Source organism: Pteropus medius, unplaced genomic scaffold, assembly GCF_902729225.1.
Source record: "Pteropus medius unplaced genomic scaffold, Ma_sr-lr_union100, whole genome shotgun sequence".
NCBI lineage: Eukaryota > Metazoa > Chordata > Mammalia > Chiroptera > Pteropodidae > Pteropus > Pteropus medius.
Genome location: NW_024354886.1, coordinates 1,776,069 through 1,797,134, shown reverse-complemented (window position 1 = coordinate 1,797,134; position 21,066 = coordinate 1,776,069). Strand labels below are relative to the sequence as shown.

General features: G+C 33.0%; 1 protein-coding gene and 1 pseudogene across 2 annotated transcripts in view; both read left to right on the top strand.

Moving 5' to 3' along the window:
* Positions 1-21,066, top strand: part of DNAH8 (dynein axonemal heavy chain 8) — a 310,080-nt gene that overhangs the window by 20,308 nt on the left and 268,706 nt on the right. For both annotated transcript variants that reach the window (XM_039856088.1, XM_039856089.1), the window contains 4 exons: positions 3,384-3,560; positions 5,957-6,070; positions 10,920-11,027; positions 13,744-13,845. In XM_039856088.1, the coding sequence (XP_039712022.1) occupies positions 3,384-3,560; positions 5,957-6,070; positions 10,920-11,027; positions 13,744-13,845 (501 nt within the window). The remainder of the gene's footprint in view (positions 1-3,383; positions 3,561-5,956; positions 6,071-10,919; positions 11,028-13,743; positions 13,846-21,066) is intronic.
* Positions 17,448-19,409, top strand: LOC120597542 (dnaJ homolog subfamily C member 2-like; annotated as a pseudogene).

Genomic DNA, 21,066 nt, shown 5'->3' with positions numbered 1-21,066 from the left:
CATGATTAAAATTTTTACTATTTTTTATTTTTAAATTACAGTCGACATTCAATATTATTTTATGTAGTTTCAATTGTATAGTGGTTAGAGATTTAAATAATTTACAAAGTGATCACCCTGATAAGTCTAGTACCCACCTGGCACCACACATAGTTATTACAATGTTATTGACTATATGTCCTATGACATACTTTACATCCCCATGACTATTTTGTAGCTATCAATTTGTACTTCTTAATCCCTTTACCTTTTTCACCCAGCCCTTTAATGCTGCTCTCATTTGGCAATGTTTGCTCTCTGTATCTATGAGTCTATTTTTGTTTTGTCTATTCATTTATTTTGTTCTTTAGATTCTACATATAAGTGAATTATGTGGTATCTGTCTTTCTCTATCTGACTTATTTCACTTAGTACGATACCCTCTAGGTCCCTCCATGTTGTCAAAAATGGTAAGATTTCATTCTTTCTTTATGGCTGAGTAATAAGCCATCATATATATGTACCACATCTTTTTTTTTCCAAACTGAGTATTTAGCTGAAGAGATCTAAAACACTAATTCAAAAAGACGTATGCACCCCTATGTTCATTGTAGCATTATTTACGATAGGCAAGATATGGAAGCGACCTAAGTGTCCAACGACAGATGATTGGATAACCTTGGTTAAAATTAAGAGCATTTCACGAATTAAAGATAGAACGTTCATAGATTTGAAAAATCAACTATGCATTTTACCTCATTTATATTCTTAAAAATTCTTTCACAATTTAAGTTATGTAAATTGTAAGCACTAAAAAGTACAGAAAATAATATAATGAACACCTCTATAAATGAGAAGATTAAACAGATACTGTTTTCCTTATTTGCTTCAGATCTTTTTGTTTTTGCTAAAGCCTCTAATCCTTTTCTCTTCCTTTCTCTATATTACCACTATCTTGATGTTTTTGTATCTTCCCATTCTCTTGAAAGTTTTACACTTTTATTGCATCAAATTTATAAGCTTTATATTACATAAATAAATAAGTTATATATATATTATGTATTTGTGTTTAAAACCTTTCCATAAATAGTATAATATCATTAAGGATCCTTTTACAGTTTTTTTTTTTTCTCATTTAACATTAACATTCTCTTTCATTCATGTCGGTACGAATAAATTTAATTGATTAACTTAGCCACTGTCTAGTATTCCTCTATGAAGAAATTAGTTTATTATATAGATGTTCAAACATCTAGCAGACATTTAAATTATATCTAATATCTTTTGTTTAATGAGGTAGAAAAGTTTATTCATCCATTCCCTCAGAAAGATAGTTGTTTCTACTTTTTTTTTTTTTGCTATTACGAACAATAGTAATATAGATTTAATGAATATCTTTGTTCTTGAGCACACGCTCAAGAGTTTTCCAGTGGAATTGCTGAGAGCAGTAGTACATGGATCTTTTACTGGGTATTGTAAAGCTCTCCAAATAGTGGTTATAATAAGAATTTTTTTTATGGAAGCATATGAAAGTTCTCATTTCTTCAAATCTTTCATTACACCTGGTATTGTCAGATTTTTTAATTGTTGCCAGTATATTAGGTGTGAAATAGTATCTTGAATTATTTTGTATTACTTTGAATACAATTGAGGTTGAGCATGTTTAATGGCTGTGTTTCCTCTTCATTGAATTGCCTGTTCATATCCTTTACTTAGTTATATTTCAGATTGCTTGATGATATCTTACTGAATTGTTGGTATTTGAATAATATTTTCTGGATGTTAATCCTGTCTTGATTCAGGCTGTGTCTCGGCATTTTTTCACTTGGTATCCCATCTTTAGTCATGTGAAAGTTTTACATTTTAACTTAAATATGTTAGTTACAAGCAGTGATCCAGCCTCAATTTAGCTACCTCCAGTGACTAGGAACTTTTGCTTTTTGTATTTTATTTAGGAAACCCTTTTTTACTGCAGTGTTATGAAGATACTCTCTTACTTATCTAAATAGTGAAATATACAAAAATGAATACCATAAAATAAACAAATTGCTGCAAAATGAACACCTGTGTAATCTTTGCATAAGTTAAGAAGTAGAACATTGCCAGCACCTTACCATCCCCCTATATTTCTCTTTCCATTTTTAACTCCCTTTTCTTCTTTCTAGTGTTAACCATTTTCTTGACCATTATGATATTCAGTTCCATGCTTTTCTTTATAGTTTTATCCTCATTTCCTTTAAAAGTTTTACCATTTTTTTTTTAACATTAGGCTTTTAGCTCACTTGGAATTATTCTTCTGTGAGGGTATAAAGTGAGGTAGGAATCTAAGTTTGTCTTTTTTGGTACAGTCAGTTGTCCCCAAACTGTTTATTTAATAGCCCATTCTTTCCTAACTAATTTATAACATCACCTCTAACATACAAAGTTTCTAGAACTCTTTTTCTATCCCTTGGCCTACTTATTTGTTTTTTTTTTTTTTGTACTCATACCAGGCTGCTTTAATTTCTGTGGCTTTTTACTAAATCGACATTTGGTATAGAAAGTCCCTTTCTGTATTTTTCTTTAAAATTTCATTGATTATTTCTGATTTAATTGTTCTTCCAAATTAATTTTAAGACTAGATTGTCAAGTATCATCAAAAACCCTGTTGAGATTTTGATTGAAATTTCATTGAACGTATACATTAATTTAGAGAAAAATGCCATCTTTATATAATTGAATTTTTCTATCCATGAGCATGATAGGTCTCCATTTACTTAAGTCTTTTATGTGCTGAAACTAAGTTTTCTAATTTTCTGCTAAAAGATCTTGCACATTTTTTGTTAATCTCTAGATATCATTGTTGTTGTTTGTTATAGCAAATGTTGTCTTTTATAATTACATTTTTAGATTGTTAGATGGCTTGTAAGGAAATGCTACCTACCAATATTTATGTATACATCCAGCAACCTACTGAATTGTTCACATTATTAATTGTAAAAGTTTGTCTTTAAGTATTCTTGAATTTAGATTGTGGCCAACGATATCATCTGTGATTTTCTCATCTTTGTTTTGTCATTTCCAATTCTTACTGGAATTCTTTTGTTTATGTGTCTCATTCTGAGACCTCCATTACCAGCTTGAACAGAAGTGAGTGGTGATAGTGGTAAACTAGTCTTGTCTTTGGTTTTAAAGTGATATTTTCTAAAATTTTATCTTTTAGTACGTTTGCTGTAGATTTTTGGTAGACAGGTACTATTTATCATGTTAAAGAAGTTCCCTTCTATTCTTAGTTTGCTAACAACTTTTAACATTATTCATTGTTGAATGTTATTTACACTTTTAGCTTCCTTTGGAAATATGGAAGTAAAGAGCTTTTAACAAGCAAGTAACATATCTATATTCTGTGAATTTTTTGATTGCAGGTACTTATTGAGAGTGAGCAGATGAGAAAAGAAGCTGATGATTCAGGCCCGCTGACTGAATTGGAACACTGGAAACGCATGTCAGCCAAATTCAATTATATTATTGAACAGATTAAAGGGCCAAGTTGTAAGGCTGTCATAAATGTGCTTAATGTTGCACACTCCAAACTGTTAAAGGTAAAGGCCTTGCATTTTAAAGTTTGGTATACTTCAGAGCAACCAACTGCAAAATTACCCTTCCTGAACTGCTTCATGTATTTGGACAAGTGTGAGACTTTGAGTAAAGCTTTCTCATATACTACAGTTATTTCTAGAAGAGGAAAAAGAAGTAGGAAATGAAGATTTCTCTACTTCGTTTTAGTTCTTAATACTTTGCACATCAATTTTGACAATACTACTGTGGGGTGATTGCCATTTATTTTTAAATTGTTTTTGAAATTGTAAATGAGTAAAGGTTCATTGAGGTAAAGAACTACATAGAAAATCAAAAGCTAGAATGCCCTCTCATCATACATCTCATCCCCACTATTCCACCTCCTTTCCTAGAGGGCATCTTTATTAACAGTTTGGCTTGATTCTTTCTAGGTTCTTTTCTCTTTTCCTTTTGTTTATTCTTTATATATATTCTTCATATATTCTTTATAACAAATATATAACATTTATTTTATATATATTTTTATTTAAGATGTTAAAAACATTAATTTCTCATATATATAAAACAAATAATGCATGAATCCTCTTATTTTTTGTAAAATTTTAAACAGTACAGATAAAACAAGTCTTTCTTAATCACATACCCTCCCACACCGTAACTCCTGTTTCTGAATGATAAGCACATAGAGACAGCCACAGTTCTCTCTTTGTTTTTTTAAAATACATCTTCTGTGCCATTTATATAAAAGTACACCAAGTACCTATGAAATTACATAGTTTTGTTTTGTATTTCTAATTTTTTTATTACTTAAATAGTGTCACACTGTATTCTCCAACTCTGCCCCCTCCCACTGTCATATCTTGGAGAGTTCTGCATGTCAGATCGAGCTGTGTAGCTTTCCAAAATGTTAATATACCAGGTTTCGTCTAATCATTTTCCAGTTTATAGACAGTCTGATCGTTTCCTTTCTTTTCTTTTAATGGTCTTGAGATATAACTCATATACTATTTATTTTTTCTTCCATCTAAAGTGTACAATTCAGTCGTTTTTAGTATATTCACAGAGTTGTGCAGCCATCACCACAATCATTTTAAAACATTTTCATCACTTAAAAAAGAAATCCCATACACTTTAGCTGTTATCGCTGATCTTTACTCATTTCCTTCCCCTGACTTCAGGCTTAAGTAACCACCAATCTACTTTTTATCTCTATAGATTTACCTATTTTGGACATTTCGTATAAATGAAATCATATAATATCTGGTGTTTTGTTACTGGCTTCTTTCACTTAGCATATTGTTTTCAAGGTTTATCCACGTTGTAGCATGTATCAGTACTTCATTATTTTTCAAAACTGAATAATATTCCACTGAACAGATAATACCATATTGTTTTTATCAGTTTATGGACATTTGGGTTGTTTCTTCTTTTTGGTTATTGTGAATAATGCTGCTATGAACAGTCTTGCACAAGTTTTTGTGTGGAGGCATGATGTCATTTTTCTTGGGTATATGCCTAGGAGTAGAGTTTCTGGGACAAATGTAACTCTATGTTTAACTTCTTGAGGAAAACTGTTTCTTTTCTGTGTGTTCACAAACATTGCTGCAGTTAAAGCTTCTATATGCATACATGTAAGTATTTCCCTAGGGTGTATATTCCAAAATTTGTTAATACTTATTATCAGTGAATTATTTTTTCGTCAGTCGGACATGTGAAAAATGGCTCATTGTATTTGCCTTTCCTTATTAATAGTGAAGTTGTTCATCTTTTAAAGTTTATTGGCTATTTGCATTTCTTCTGTGAATAGGCTGTTTATAGCTTTCCTCCACTTAAAAAAATTTGGGTGTTATTTAGTACTGATTCTATGAATTCTTTATTACTGTGACTATAAATCGGTTGTTGTATATGTTCAATGAGGCAGTCCGCCATGTTCCCTGAGCATCTCTGCACGTTCTTGCTGGATATGAAAAGTTCACTTAGCTGATAGGAATATTTTCATGGAATAATGTTCTTTTTTAATAACTTGACCCATTCTCAAAGACCCAGAGTAATGTAATGTCACAAATAGCTAACCTAGAAAAGTCATTCGAGGTAGAAGCAGATTCAGTTTAAGCCTACAGACAGGATGTTAGTTACAAACAGAATGAGTCTTCAGTTTAGTAAATCATTTAAGGTGTTTATAATAACTTTCAGTCTTAAATAATATAAGAAAAAATATATATCAATCATCTTTAAGTATCATTTTAGTTTGAGTGTGATTAGGTGTCACAGCTTGAATTCTTTGAGTAAACATTAGCACACTGATATATTTGGATGTTTCATAGAATTTTTTTAAATTTATTTTTTATGGTGACATTGGTTAATGAAATCCAATAAGTTTCAGCTGTACTAATAGCATTTCAATACGTTTTTTCCTTAGAATTGGCGTGATTTGGATGCAAGAATCACAGACACAGCAAATGAATCAAAAGATAATGTCAGATATTTGTACACACTAGAAAAAGTATGTCAGCCTCTCTATAACTATGATCTAGTAAGTATGCTTTTAAAAATGTAGTTTGAAAAGTTACTGCATTTAAAAATAACTTTATATGTGTGTATTGGGAAAAACTTACACTGCAGAAAAATTATTTAAAAGATCTCTTTCCCTATTATGTATTTAGAGTGAATTAAAACTCTATTTATTATTTTAACCCACACTTAAATATACAGCATTATCGTAAGTATGATTTCATCTGTTAATTAAACAAGACAAATATATTAGTTTCTCACAAGTGACATTCCATCGCTTTGGTTGTATTTTATTCTTTAGAAGCAAGTCAGAAAGTCAGTGCACACTCAGAGGAAGGGGATTATAGAAAAGTGTGACTACCATGAGGGTGAACGTCGTTGGTGGTCATTTTAGAGGCTGACTACCTGGTAGATATTTCTCACTTTACAGGTTAGGAAACCAGAACTTGTGATCACATCGTGACTTTGCCAGCATCACTCAGCTAATCAGTGATGCAAGACAAGACTCATCTTGTAGTTTCTAACCTACTTTCCTCATAATATTTCTATAGAGCTCCTTTAAAGAAAATATTAGCACTACCTTTGCTTTTACTTTTCTAAAATTTGTATTAGTTTTTGATTCATAAATTATCTGGCATTTCATAATGTTTCATATATACTTACAAAAACTAAAGAAAACTTCTATCCTTTCTTTAGATAGAGAGGGGAGGGGAAGTCAAGGAAACTAGCACTTTTTGAGAACTTAAGGTAGTTGTATTTTTAAAGATGTCCACAGTCTTGAGAACCTTGGCCTTCTATTATAGGCATTGTAGGCATTGTAGGCATTCTCAAATATTTTCATTCTAAATTTACAACAATCTTCATCTTCAATCTTCATTAGGAAACTGAACTTGAGCATTTCTACAGCTATATGTGATGGGACTGAATCTGAACCCAACCCTCTTTGGCATTATGGGTTGTATTTTTTTCCCATTTCACTATGCTGCTTCTTCAAGGTATTCTCTAAACTAAAATGCTCTCAAAATAATGTATACGGATGTCTGATATGCATGTTCAGCATTCTCCATTCTAATTGTTGAAGAGATAGTCATATAAATGGCATCACTGGCCATATGGCATGGTTGACCAACCTTTTTGGGGTAGGGTAAATGCTAACTTTATCCTAGAAGCTGAGAAAGGGGAAGTTCTATGTTCCATATCACTTAGATTTGGGGAAGAGGGATGTGTAGGTGTAGTTCATACCTGTTCCTAGAGGGCATTGGTAGCCAAAGAGTTTAACGTGGGTGAGGAGGGAAAGATATGGGGTTGAGAAACCTGGGCAAGTGCAGTTCTTACTGCCATGCGAGAATACACCATCTATCAGGAAGTACCATGAGAGAGAAGACTTTTCAGAAGCAGTCTTTTAATTGAGTCCATAAAGAGATGATGCACTTTAATTTATTTACAACTTATTATTGTTATTTATGAAGAAGAATTATAATTTTCTTAAACTTCACTCTTACCCTGTTCACTTTTACCCTGAGTATAGCAACTGGATTTCTGTTGGGAAACTTTTAAAAACCTGTGTCACATAGGAACATTTTATATCACTTCTTAGGTGTTTCTGTGTATATGACCATGAGTAAAAAACCCCCAAATTTATGGTAATAGAGAAATAAGGCTATTGCTTGGCTCTCTCTGACTCAATGACTCAATTCTCCAGCTTTATAACATGTACACTTAAAATTTGTGTCTAAGAAAAATTAGAATTATCCCATGTCACAGGCATTTGGGGTTACTCACAAGAGTTGAAGAAGCAAATATTAAATGCACATATACCTAAAGTCTACTCTAGAAGAACTACTTACAGCTAGCTCTTGATGTAAAAATATAGTAGATGAAGCAAATATAGCAAATGTTAACATTTGTCAAATCTGGCGACTTGTATTGGTGGTCATTATACTATTCTCTTCACTTTTCTATACATTTAAAGCTTTCCATGATAAAAAGTAAACTAGGAAGAAAGAGACAATGTTTTTCATTGTTCTCAGGACCTTTAAATTTTAAGATATACTAATTACAACTTCTTGGTTCAAAAGACTTGCTTAAATTCACATAATTTTGAAATCTTTTGGTTCTGTGTTTTTTTTTATCCTAGTGATTTATAAAACTTTAATTGTTCTAGGCACAGATGTACATCATCATCATCATCATCATCTTTATCATCATCATCATTATTATCAACTACTAATACTATTATTTTATTATTGAGCTTTTCACATTCTCTAATGTAGTAATATTCCAAACATTATCTTTTGAAATTAGAGAGATACTAATAGTATTGAATCATTATAATTTCTTCCTCCCCATAATGCCCTCTATTTCTATAGTTTCATGAATTCTTTTTTTCCCCTCATTTTCTTCATTCTTATTAAAAGCAACCAGCAATTGCTGTTTAGTTTGTAACTGTCATTTGAGCAGGAAGAGTGCAGAGGACTCATGCTTCCATTTCTCGATAAATTTTATGAATTTTATGTTTAATGTTTCATTTTATCATCCTGGTATTGCGCTTTAGATACATTTACTATTATATATTTTACATATAAAGTGTCTGAACACTGTATGTAGATAGGTAAGAGCTGTGCACTCAGGGAGCTACTATTGTAAATAATGATGTTTAAAATTCAGATGAAAGGCATTTTCCTGATGGAACCATTTGGTTCCTGAGACTTCTTCATCAGAATTAGGGGTAATTTGTAGACTTGTCTTGAGAGTAGCAGAGACTTTCTGGGCACATTTTTATTAGCCTCCTTTTTGATCTACAGACAACACGTATAATATGAATTCTGACATACAAGGTAAACTATGAAGTAATAATGTTTATGTCCATAAGCCACATAGGATGGATTTAATTATGTAATAGTTATTCCTCATACCTAAGGACATATAGTACTTGAATCAGCAGTTGTTTGTCCTGGTTTTACTTATTCCATTGCCATTTAAAACATCTTTTATATGTTTTTTTTATTGTCCTAGCAATTGAAAGGCATCCTCTTGACGGGAGGAATGCCATTGATCTTATCTGTTCTTCCATCGTGATTTGCATCATGGGTAAAAAGCAGGATATCAAAATCTCAGGCACATAACTGTGGTTATGTTACAGTTGTGGGACCTTGGACAAGATATTTAATTTCCCTATCTATTTTCTCATGTGCAAAATGGAAATAATAATAATATTTTATTTTATAAGTCCTAAAACATGCTTTCTCCCCCAGATTTTAATATCTCTGTACTCAGATCACATCTTATAGCCAGTCGAGTTTTATGAATTATTATGGCTGTGATTTGACACCATCTTAGATTACTAGTTCTCTCCTTGAGGAGTGGTGATTGTTATGTGTTATTTTTAGTACCATGGTGTGAATTCAGACTGCAGTGAATGTGCAACAGTTCATGGTACAGATTCTCAGGGGAATTTATTTTCACTCTCTCCCCAAGGAGTGGGATTGGGACATTTAAGTTTTGTTCCTATTGTTTTCTTCAGTACACCTTTATTTCATGCTTACCCTTACAGAGAGAGTGTTGCCCACTGGTGGTTTAGATTTATGTAGAAGTGAGACGCCCTATCTTGGGCATTCTTTTCCTTTCTCAGTATCACATAAAGTAATAGTGCAGTCTTGCAATCAGTGATTAGCTCTGATGAAATGAAACCTACCTTAAAAGGTCATTGTCAGCATAAATTAAGATAATATGTGAAGCTCTTCACCTAGTGCCTGGCACTTAGTAAGTATTCACTATACATTAGTGATGCTTTTTCTTTTTCTTTTCTTTTTTTAAATGTTTGCACTTATCTGCTTTGTTTTATGCTGTTTTTAATTTCTTTGTGTGCATCTCTTCCATTCTGCTGTGACAACCTCTGGAATGTTCCTTATGTTTGGATTTTGCGCAATATTTTCAGAACCTAATGGCATTTAGTAGGTCTGCTGGAAGGTGAATTAAATCGAATAAGTGGAAATGAGTTCTAGTCTAATCTCTGTTTTTCACTAGCTTCCTGACCATAAATATATCACTCTACCCATTGAGATATCAGTTTCTGTATCTTCAAAAAGAACAGCTTGTTTTCGTGTCTTGAATGAAGATGTGGTACAGATATACAATGGAATATTACTCAGCCATAAGAAAAGATGAAATACTGCCATTTGTGACAACATGGATAGATCTTGAGATTATTATGCCAAGCGAAATAAATCAGACAGAAAAAGTTGTGTACCATATAACTTCACTCATATGTGGGATATAAAACTGAAAGCAACAAATGAAGAAGACAAACAAAGACAGACACAGACAGCAGTTTAGTGGTTATCAGAGGGAAATGGGGAGGGAGGAAGGTAGAAAAGGGTAAAGGGAGTCAAATATATGATGACAGAAGGAGATATGACTTAGGATGGTGAACACACAATGCAGTATTCAGGTGATATGTTAATTGAATTGTATATTTGAAACCTATATAATTTTATTAATGTCACTCCAACAAATTTAATTTAAAAGATTTTAAAAACAACAACAACAAAAGCTTGAACTACTAATCCCTAATATCAATTTCACCTCTAAAATTTTATTTTTAAATAAGCTTTTAAGTCACAATAGTACCAAATTTTCCTCACCCGGTTTCTCTTGTTAACACCTTGAATTACTTTGGCACATTTGTCAAAACTGATGTCTTTCTCCTGTTCCAGGATCCACTTTAGGATACCACATTGCATTTAGTAAAATTTGACTTCAAGATGAAAATGTCGTACTATTTTATGTATATTTAGAGATTTGAATATTATGAGATATTATTTATTAAACCTATAAACATATGGAATTCACTTAATACATTTCAATTTTAGGTTTCCATGGCACATGGAATACAAAATTTGATTAATGCCATTAGAATGATTCACAGTGTGTCAAGGTATTATAATACCTCAGAGAGAATGACCTCATTGTTTATCAAGGTAAGTTTTCAAGGGAAGAAGTCACAGGAATTCTGTGAAAAAGTTAACAATGCTTTTCCTTTGCTCCAGAAAGGGAAATGGGAAGTTTGAGTCTCTTTTATAGTTCTGAATTTTCATACTTCCAGTGGACAAGAAAAGAAAGGTGTTGATGAGTCAGTTGTACTTAATTGAAGGGGTACTTTTTTCCTTGTCAGAGGTAGGCTCTCAGGTTTTTTATTTAAATGTAGCTGGTATCTTTATAATTATCCATTCCAAATAGTTTTTTTCAAGAGCTAAGAACTCTACCTACTGTTAATAATGCTTCTTTAGCTATTTGCCACCAGTGCTGTAGTTTTTGTAAAATCTCTCCTGATAGTGCCATATGGTTAATGATTTCAAATAATTTGAAAAATCATCCAAGAAACATAGTAATTGAATTTCTCTGTAAACGATTCAAGCAGAACATAAGTATATAAAGTAACAGTCTCATTTCAACTTTTTTTTTTAAATCAAAGGTTAGATTTAATCATTACCTATGTCCTAAATAAGGCAAGAATCTTAGAATTCATCCCTGTCCCTTGTTTCCCTCCTTTTTGTTATTAATGTCTCACATTGAGATTTCTAGTTCCGTATTAATGTAAGTATTTTTTCAACACTATGAATCAACAAGTGTTCAGACTAAAATCTAAGTAGAGCTAGTTTGTTTGATCACCTCTATTTTGTGATTTTCGTATCTTTCTCCATCTTGGATTCATTACTTCTTTTGCTGAAAAATATTCACAAGTAGTTCTTTCAGAGATGGTCTGTGTAGTGGACCTCCTGAACTCTCACATGTCTGAAAACAGCTTCATTTCGTCCTACCATTCAAATATTAGTTTGATTGGGATCTAAGTTCAATGTAATTTTTTCTTGCAACTTTGAAGATACCGTTGTCTGCTCTTCAGAATTTTTAATGAGAAATTTAGTGCTAATCTGATTGTTTTTCCTTTGTATTCTTCCAGGAAGCTTTTAGGCTTTTTTTCTTTATCTTTGAGTATCTAAAATTTCAAGTGATGTGATTCTTTTTACATTGATCTTATTCTGTACTTGCTGGGTTGTTTCAATCCAAAGAGTTTTGTCTCTCTTCATTCCTGGGAAATTATCCCTTTTGCCTTTGATTTTTTCCTTACCCACCTGTTCAGTTTATTTTTGCCACTTGAATTTAACTTTCATTTCTTTTAACTTTTTTTTTTTGGTTTATCTTTGTCCTTTGACCTTTCAGCTCACTTATTTGTTCTTCATTTATGTCCCAATTGATGGTCAGTCCATCAATAGATTTATTTTTTTACAGTGAAAAATTTTTATATTTAGATTTAACCAGCTGGACTCAGTTTAGACGATCCCAATTTTGTTGGCAACATCCAAAGCACCCTAATCGAGAGCCAGTGGAACATATGCCTCTTCTCTCTATCAGGCCTGATCAGAGTTTTTGGGTTGGCTTCGTAGCATGGTGTCCTGGGCTGTCCGGAGGAGGTTGACGTGCATATCTTCTTTTCATTGTGGCTCTGGACACCTTTCAGCATGGCTTTCTTTGCCTTCAAAGCTTTTGCTTTGAGAGGGGCAGGGTCTTCCTTCTTTGCTTTTGGCACCATCTTTGTGAAAAACCATTAACAGATTTAAAATATTTTGAGAATAAAAATTTTTATTTTCCAAGTTCTGTAGTTTTCTTTTCATGATATAAAATCCTCCTATATCTCTCTCATGAACTAATTTAGTTAATAAAAGATATTTTAAAATATTTTACATATGTCTTTTCTATATTTCCTGCCTTTGTTGAATTTCCTGCCTTTGTTATCATGTTTGTTTTCTTCAATTGCTTGGTGATTCCTGGTTGTCTGGCCAACTTTGTATTTGAAATTCCTAATTTGTCTCCCTGTTCTGTTTCTTCTAGTCTGTCTCTTGTGGGAGAGGATTGTGACTTTACGTTGGGAGGGGAATGTGAATAGCATTTTCTCTGATATGTCCTCCTGGTATGTAGTAGCTACCTGGGAACAGCCATACCTCTCCAAGACCATGGTGCACATTTACGACTTTGTCCTTTCAGCATATGTCACTTTTGCCTGCTGTATAAGTTGTTCCACATTCATTGTTCAGGTTACAGTCGAGGGTCCCCTCACCTTGTCTCCCACCTTGAAAATTTCCCATAACTGTTCCACCTTCACAGTAACCTTCTCCAGAACTGGGTTCTGGTTTTCCCTACTCCTAATTATTATTATTTTTTTCTGTAGATTTAATACCATATGTTTTCCATATTTTAGGAATTCTCCAAAATTTCTGTGTGTCAGGCTGCCATCTTGATCTAACCTCTAAACCATTTAAATAGCTATCTTGACTTTTTTCACTATTTTGTGGGATGCGAGAAGTGGTTAACTTTATATTAAATTTGCATGTGGAAGGATAGTGAAGAATCACACTTAGACTAGATCAGGATCTAATTAAGAAGAGAAATAGATAAGTGGAAAATATATTTCACTTTGAAATTTATGGCCCCAGTTACACTGACTTTAATGCTGTAGGTATATGTGACATTGGTTTTTTTGTTTGTTTGTTTTGACTAGAATGTATATTTCTTTGTGTTTTATATACTGTGATTAATTTATTCTGTGAGCTTACTATTTATCATTTTTATGCTTGTATTAAATTTTTTTTTCAAATTATTTTTCTCTTTATAGTTATTTTGGACTTGTATTTATTTTAGGTAACAAATCAGATGGTGACAGCATGTAAAGCCTATATTACTGATGGAGGAATTAACCATGTATGGGATCAGGAAACTCCACTTGTACTCAAGAAAATTCAGGTTTGTATAAGTATTTTTATTTTCATAAAGTAAAGATTTCATCACCTGGCCCAAGTTTGTTTACTTTGTTCATTCACAAAGCATGTCAATTTTGATAAAACATTGTATAGAGTAGCAAGAGAATATAAAAAGAACTTCATTAAAATAATCTACTGTCCTTTATAATTAGTGCTCCTTTTAGGGTGTAATTCAATCCTCATCTTCTCCATGGCTGCCTTTATTAGACACCTACTGTGTGCTATTTCATATTCCAGGTCATGTTGTTGCCTTTTTGCAGTGACTAGGATTCTCCTATATCCTTAAATAGACATGGTGACAGTTGGTATCAGATTTTTTTTTTCAATATCTTTATATATATATATGTGTGTGTGTATGTGTGTGTGTATAATGGTGATGTTGGTTAACAACATCCAGGAAGTTTCAGGTGTATAATTCAACAGTAAGGCATATATATATTGTACTGAGTATTCATTGTTAGTTAGATTTCTTTCTGTCACCACATATTTGACCCCTTTTACCCCATCTACCTCTCCTGACCTGTACCCTCTGGTAACCACTAGTCTATTGTTCATGTCCATGAGTTTCTATTTGTTTGCCCTGTTCATTTATTGCTTTTAGGTTTATATCCTACATATCAGTGATATCATATGATTTTTAACTTTTTCTGTCTGGCTTATTTCGCTTAGCATGATTATCTTGAGGTCTATCCATGTTGCCGCAAATGGCAGTATTTCATCTCTTCTTATGGCTGAGTAATATTCCATTGTATATATGTGCCACAGCTTCTTTAGCCAGTCATCTATTGTAGGACACTTTGGTTGCTTCCATGTCCTGGCCACTGTGAATATTGCTGCTATGAACATCGGTGTGCAATATCTTTTTGGATCTGGGTTTCCAAGTGCAAAAGGAATTATTGCTTTCCACTTCTTTTTCTGACACTTTACTTTCAGAGTATAGGAACACTATGGATTTTTGAACATTGATTTTGTATCCAGAAATCTGTATTTGTTTATTGTTTCTAGCAGTGTCCTTGTGGAGTCTTTAGGGTTTTCTATATAGAGAATCATGTCATCTGCAAATAGTGGCGGTTCGACTTCTTTGTTTCCTTCTTGGATGCCTTTTATATCTGTCTCTTGCCTGATTGCACTCACTAGGACCTCCTGTGTTATATTGAATAACAGTGGCGATAGTGGACAGCCTTGCCTTGTTTCTGATCTTAGAGGGAAGATTTTTAGTTTTTCACCATTAAGTATAATGTTGATGAGGGTTTGTCATATATTGCCTTTATTATATTAAGGTACTTTCCTTCAATACTGATTTTGTTAAGTGTTTCGATTGCAAATCGATGTTGTATCTTGTTGAAGGCTTTTCCTGCATCTGTTGATGTGATCTTATGATTTTTATTTTTTAATTTGTTTATGTGGTGTATCACATTAATCGATTTGTGTATGTTGAACCTACCTGTGCCCCTGGGATGAAGGCCACTTGATCGTGGTGTATAATCTTTTTAATATGTTGCTGTATTTGGTTCGCTAGTATCTTATTTAGGATTTTTGATCTGTGTTCATGAGAGATATCGGTCTGTAATTTCCTTTTTTTGTGTGTTATCTTTACCAGGTTTCAGTATCAGGGTAATATTGGCCTCATAAAATGAGTCAGGAAGTATTGCCTCCTCTTTGGTTTTTTTAGAAGAGTTTGAGGAGAATAGGTATTCAATCTTCTTTGAATGTTTGGTAGAATTTATTTTATTTAATTTTATTTATTTTATTTTATTTATTTGATTTGATTTGATTATTTTACTTTATTTTATTTATTTTATTTTACTTTAATTTAATTTAATTATTTTTTGGTTCGGTTTTGTGGATTTTCCCTCTGGTCTTTCTTGTTTTATGTTGTATACTTCAGTTCTAAATCTTTGGCTTGTGGTTACCATTATGAATATGAAAAGGATAGTTATATATGCAGTCGTCCATTTTTTTCTATGTGTGCCTTACCTCCTTTCCTCTTTGCGAATTTGGATCGTTGAATCCTCCCCTTTTATGTTGTTGTTGTCTCAATTTGTCTATATGTGTGCTGAATGTTCATTAGTACCTTGTAATAGCAAATCTTATTGTTTAAGCTTATAATGCCCTGTTCTTAATAAGGGTTGCACTACTCTGATTCTGTCTGCCTGCTAGTCACCTTACAGTAATGTATTTATACGTCATTTTGTTTTAGGTGGGCTGACTCCTTTCATTATTTTTTGTAATGCAGGCCTCATAGTGGAGAATTCTCTCAATTTTTGTAGATCTGGAAAGGTCTTGATTTCTTTTTCATATCTAAAGGAGAGCTTTGCCAGATACATTATTCTTGGCTGGTAGGTCTTTTCACTTAATAGTTTGGATATTTGATTCCACTCCTTTCTCACTTAAAGGTTTGTGCTGAGAAGTCCGATGATAATCTAATGAGTTTTTCTTTGTAGGTTACCATCTTCGTTTCCCTGGCTGCCCTGATAATTCTGTCTTTGTTGTTGATTTTTGATAATTTTTAATACAATTTGTCTTGGAGAAGGCCTTTTTGGGTGAGATAATTGGATATTCTGTTGACTTCTTGAATTTTAAGCTCCAGCTCATTCCTTAGATTTGGGAAATTCTTGTCAGCTATTTGTCTGAAAATGCTTTCTAATCCCTGCTCCTTTTCCTCTCCTTCGAGAATTCCCATTATTCTTAGGTTTCCTCACCTGATGGTATCAGCTAGTCCTTGTATTTCTCTTTCATTATTTTTTATTCTTCGATTTTTCTCTTCTTCCTTCTGATTTATTTTTAGATTTCTGTCTTCAGTATCACTGATCCTTTCCTCCATTTGGTCGATTATTCCCTAGCTTGCTATTTCATTTTTCAGCTCTTGTAGTGTGTTTGTCATCTCCAGAAGTTCTTTTTTGCTTCTTTTTGAGGGTTTCAGTCTCCTCACTAAGGAACTCATTCTGCTCATCTAGTTGTTTTTTCAATTTCTGAAATTGTTGATATGACTCATTTCGGAACTCACTGAGTTTTTTCAGAAGTACCATCTGGAATTCTCTGTCATTTAAGTCACATATTTTCATGTAAGCTCATTTTATGGAGATTTTTCTCTTTTTTTCTGAGCTGCCTTATCACCTTGGTTGTTCATGGTGTTTAATGGACTATTTCTGTCTGGGCATTAGTGGAAGTGTATTCTGCTTTTTTTTTTTTTTTTCCCCAGAAAGAAGATTTATTATATAAATGTCTTTTTTTAGCCTGTTGCAAAGAAAGCATTTTTCTTTTGGCTTCTAATCCTCTTGGATCCCTGCTTTATATAAAGTCTTAAAATGCCTTTTTATTTCCCTTATAGATATTCCATCACACTCGCTATCCTCAGTCTCAGTCCTTGTCAGTGTTAGCAACAGTTTCAGTAGCGTTTTCTCAGATTCCCCTGGTGCTCCACGGTGTTGTCTTGGAGGATATGGGGATAGGTGCCCTCTGGGCTGGAGGATGGCGGCTGTGGCTCAACCTGGCATTCTGCAGCTGCAGCTGATAATAATTAGCTTTGCTTCTCTGCCGTCCCCACTTTTCTGCTTTCTGCTCTGATCCCTGAGCACTGCCGATATGTGGAGCTCACAGCTCTCTCAGGCAGTACTCTTCAGGGAAACCACCATACCTCTTCCCTTCCCCCTCTTCCTGCAGGGATCTCCAGTTGCAAGAGGCAGCTTCTTTGTTTCTCTCATTCTACTGCTCAACTTCCATGGTTCTGACCTGTAGTAGTTCTTAGGTGAAGATCCCATGCTCAGTCATGCTGGTATACAGGTTGGGTGTTTTTTGTGGAGTTTTAGATGTTCAGCTTACTGTTGTTTCAAGGGGAGAGATCCACCATGCTTCTTGGCATCTGATTTTGACCTTTTTTTTTGAAAGCAAATGTTTTTAATATTTTCTTATTTAGTCTGATGCTTTCATAGGTTTTCAATACATTGTCGATTAGAGTAAGGTAATTTTATTCCTAGTGTTAGTACTAGGTAATGTATTTTGCTGTTGTGAATAACAGAATCTTTTGGAACAAATTTTGAAAAAAATTTTCTGCACATATTTTTCGAGATGCTTATAAGGTTTTCTCCTCAATCTGTTAATGTAATGGATGACATTTTTAGGTTTTCCAAAATGAAGGAATCCTAATATCCATTGGATAAACTCATCTTGGTCATGGTATATTTATCTCTTTTTAAAAACTCAAATTCAGTTTGCTACAATTTTGTTTAGGATTTTTTGCAGCTCTCTTCATGAAGGAGATAGCCTGTAATTTTCTTTTTTCAGACTGTCCTTGCCAGTGTTTTTGGCACTAAGGTCTCAGAATGAGTAGGGGTGGAGGTGGGGAAGGAAGTATTCCTCCCTTTTCTATTCTCTGGAAAAGTTCGTAGAAAAGTAAAGTGATTTTTTTTTTATGTCTGAAAGAAATGACTACACCAGGAAAGCTTCACCTGGAAGTGTTTATTGGCTGTCTTTATATGCTGATTACTGAGCTTTGCAGAGCCATACTGAATTGAAAACTGCTTGGATAGCTAAGGAGAAAGAAGAAGAGGGAATTAGGCAAACATTATTGACAAAGAAAGGAGAAGATATTCAGAAAAAAAGCCATTAAAAGGGAAGGCAATATCAAATCATTGTGTTGTACACTTAAAACTAGTATAATTTTATATGTCAATTATATCTCAATAAAAAAAGGAAAGGCAGCAAAAACTTCAAAATTTGTAGAAGACCTGGAATCATCTTTCTGATACTAAGATGGAGCAGATTAAAATGATTATGAAGTGAAAAAGCTTTTGAGATCTGCTCAAACTAGCCTGCTTACAATATTTAAATGAAACACATTTTGATCTACAAAAGAAGTAGGGATGACCACTCTGATAAAACAGAAGAAATAAATGAGCAAATTAGGAAAAAGAAAGAGGAAGCAAGGCTTTATGTGACAAACATCTAAGAATGCAGAGAAATCAACTGTCAAAGGTGGAAAGGCAGTAAAACTTGGTTAGAAGAGGATACATCTGCACTTACTAATTAAAGCTGTGAATGTCTTCCTTGCTGGAATAAATTCAATATGGGAAGTTATCACCAATTACATGAACACACATTCTTCTACTGGAGTGAATAGAACTGCCAAAGATGTTATTGGCAAAGAAAAGAGTCTCCAAAACTCAAGCCTCATCAAAAATATGACACACTACATGGAATAATGCCTCAAGCCAACAATGCAACACCTTCAGAACCATTTGAAAGTCCATGCATAGATTTCACCTCTTGGACAACAGAAAAACAGAAGCTTTTGGAACAAGTTTGAAATACACCTACCTGAAAGAGGAGGGAAAAAATAGCAGAAGCAGTGCGTGACAGGACAAAAAGAACTACCTGAAATGACAATAAGGAGCCTGTTGAGATGGTAAAAGCAAAGAAAGATGCTCAAGATAAAGTGCCTAATTCAAGCAGAGACACAAAATGACTTAATGACGATCTTTGTTGTGTGTTCATTTAAAAATGAAACTTAAGATAAAATACCTAGGAATAAATTTTACCAAGGAGATTAAAGACCTGTACTATGAAAACTATAAGACATAGTTGAAAGAAATTAAAGAAGGCAGAAAGAAATGGAAAGATATTTTGTGCTTATGGATTGAAAGAATTAATATTGTTAAAATGTCTGTATTACCCAGAGCGATCTACAGATTCAATGCAATCCCTATCAGAATCCCAATGGCACTTTTTTACAAAAATAGAACAAAAAATTCTAAAATGTATGGAACTGCAAATGACCCAGAATAACCAAAATGATCCTGAGAGAAAACAAACAAACAAACAAACAAACAAACAAACAAACAAACAAACAAAAATAAAGCCAGAATTATCACCCTCCCAGGCTTCAAACTATGCTACAGAACTATAGTAATAAAAACAGTGTGGTATTGATAGAAGAATAGATACACAGACCAATGGGGCAAAACTGAGAACCCAGAAAGAAAACCCTCTATATAAGGACAACTAATTTACAACAAAAGAGCCAGAAACATACAATGGAGACAGGAGAGTCTCTTCAAAATGGTGTTGGGAAGACTGGACAGCCACATGCAAAAGAATGAGATGAGACCAGTGTCTTACATCATCTTACTCAAAAATTAATTCAAAATGTAAGACCCGAAACCATAAAACATATAGAAAAAAACATAGGTGCTGAGCTCCTTGACATTAGGGAACAAACACAAAAATAAACAAATGTGTTACATCAGACTAAAAAGCTTCTGCACAGCATAGGAAACCATCAGTAAAATGAAAAGACAGTCTACTGAATGAGAAAAGATATTGCAAATTGTACATCTGATTAGGGGTTTATATCCAAAATACAGATACTCATACAACTCAACAACAATAAACAAACAACTTGATTTAAAAATGGGTAGAGGGTCTGAATAGATATTTTTTCCAAAAAAGATATACAGATGGCCAACAGGTACCTGAAAAGATGTTCAGCGCCACTAATTATTAGGGAAATACAAATCGAAATCAATATGATATCTTATTCTTGGCTGGTGATTTCTCTCTTTCATTATTTTAAATATTTGATATTACTCTTTCCTAGCTTATAGGATTTCTGCTGAAGATCCGTTGATAATCTAATGGAGTTTCTTTTACAGGTTACAATTTTATATTCCCTGGATTCCTTGAGAATTCTTTGTCATTAATTTTTGAGAACTTAATATAGTATTAAGTATACTATACTATATATATATGTATATATAGTATTAAGTATACTATACTATATATATATATATGTATATATATAGTATTAAGTTACTATACTATATATATGTGTATATATATATATATGTGTATATATATACACATATATATAGTATAGTGTGTGTGTGTGTGTGTATATATATATATATATATATACACTATATATAAGTATACTATGCATATAATGCAACCTTGGAGAAGGTTGCATTGAGATAATAGGTGTTCTGTTAGCTTCTCGGATTTGGTCATCCAGCTCTTTCCATAGGTTTGGGAAATTCTCAGTACTTATTTGTTTAAAAAGGCTCACTCTTCCCTTCTCCCTCTCTCCTTATGGTATACCTATTATTCTTATATTACTTTTTCTAATGGTATCAAATAGTTCTTACAGAGTTCTTTCATTTTTTTTTTTACCCTCAATTTTCTCTCTTCTTCCACTTGAGTCATTTTT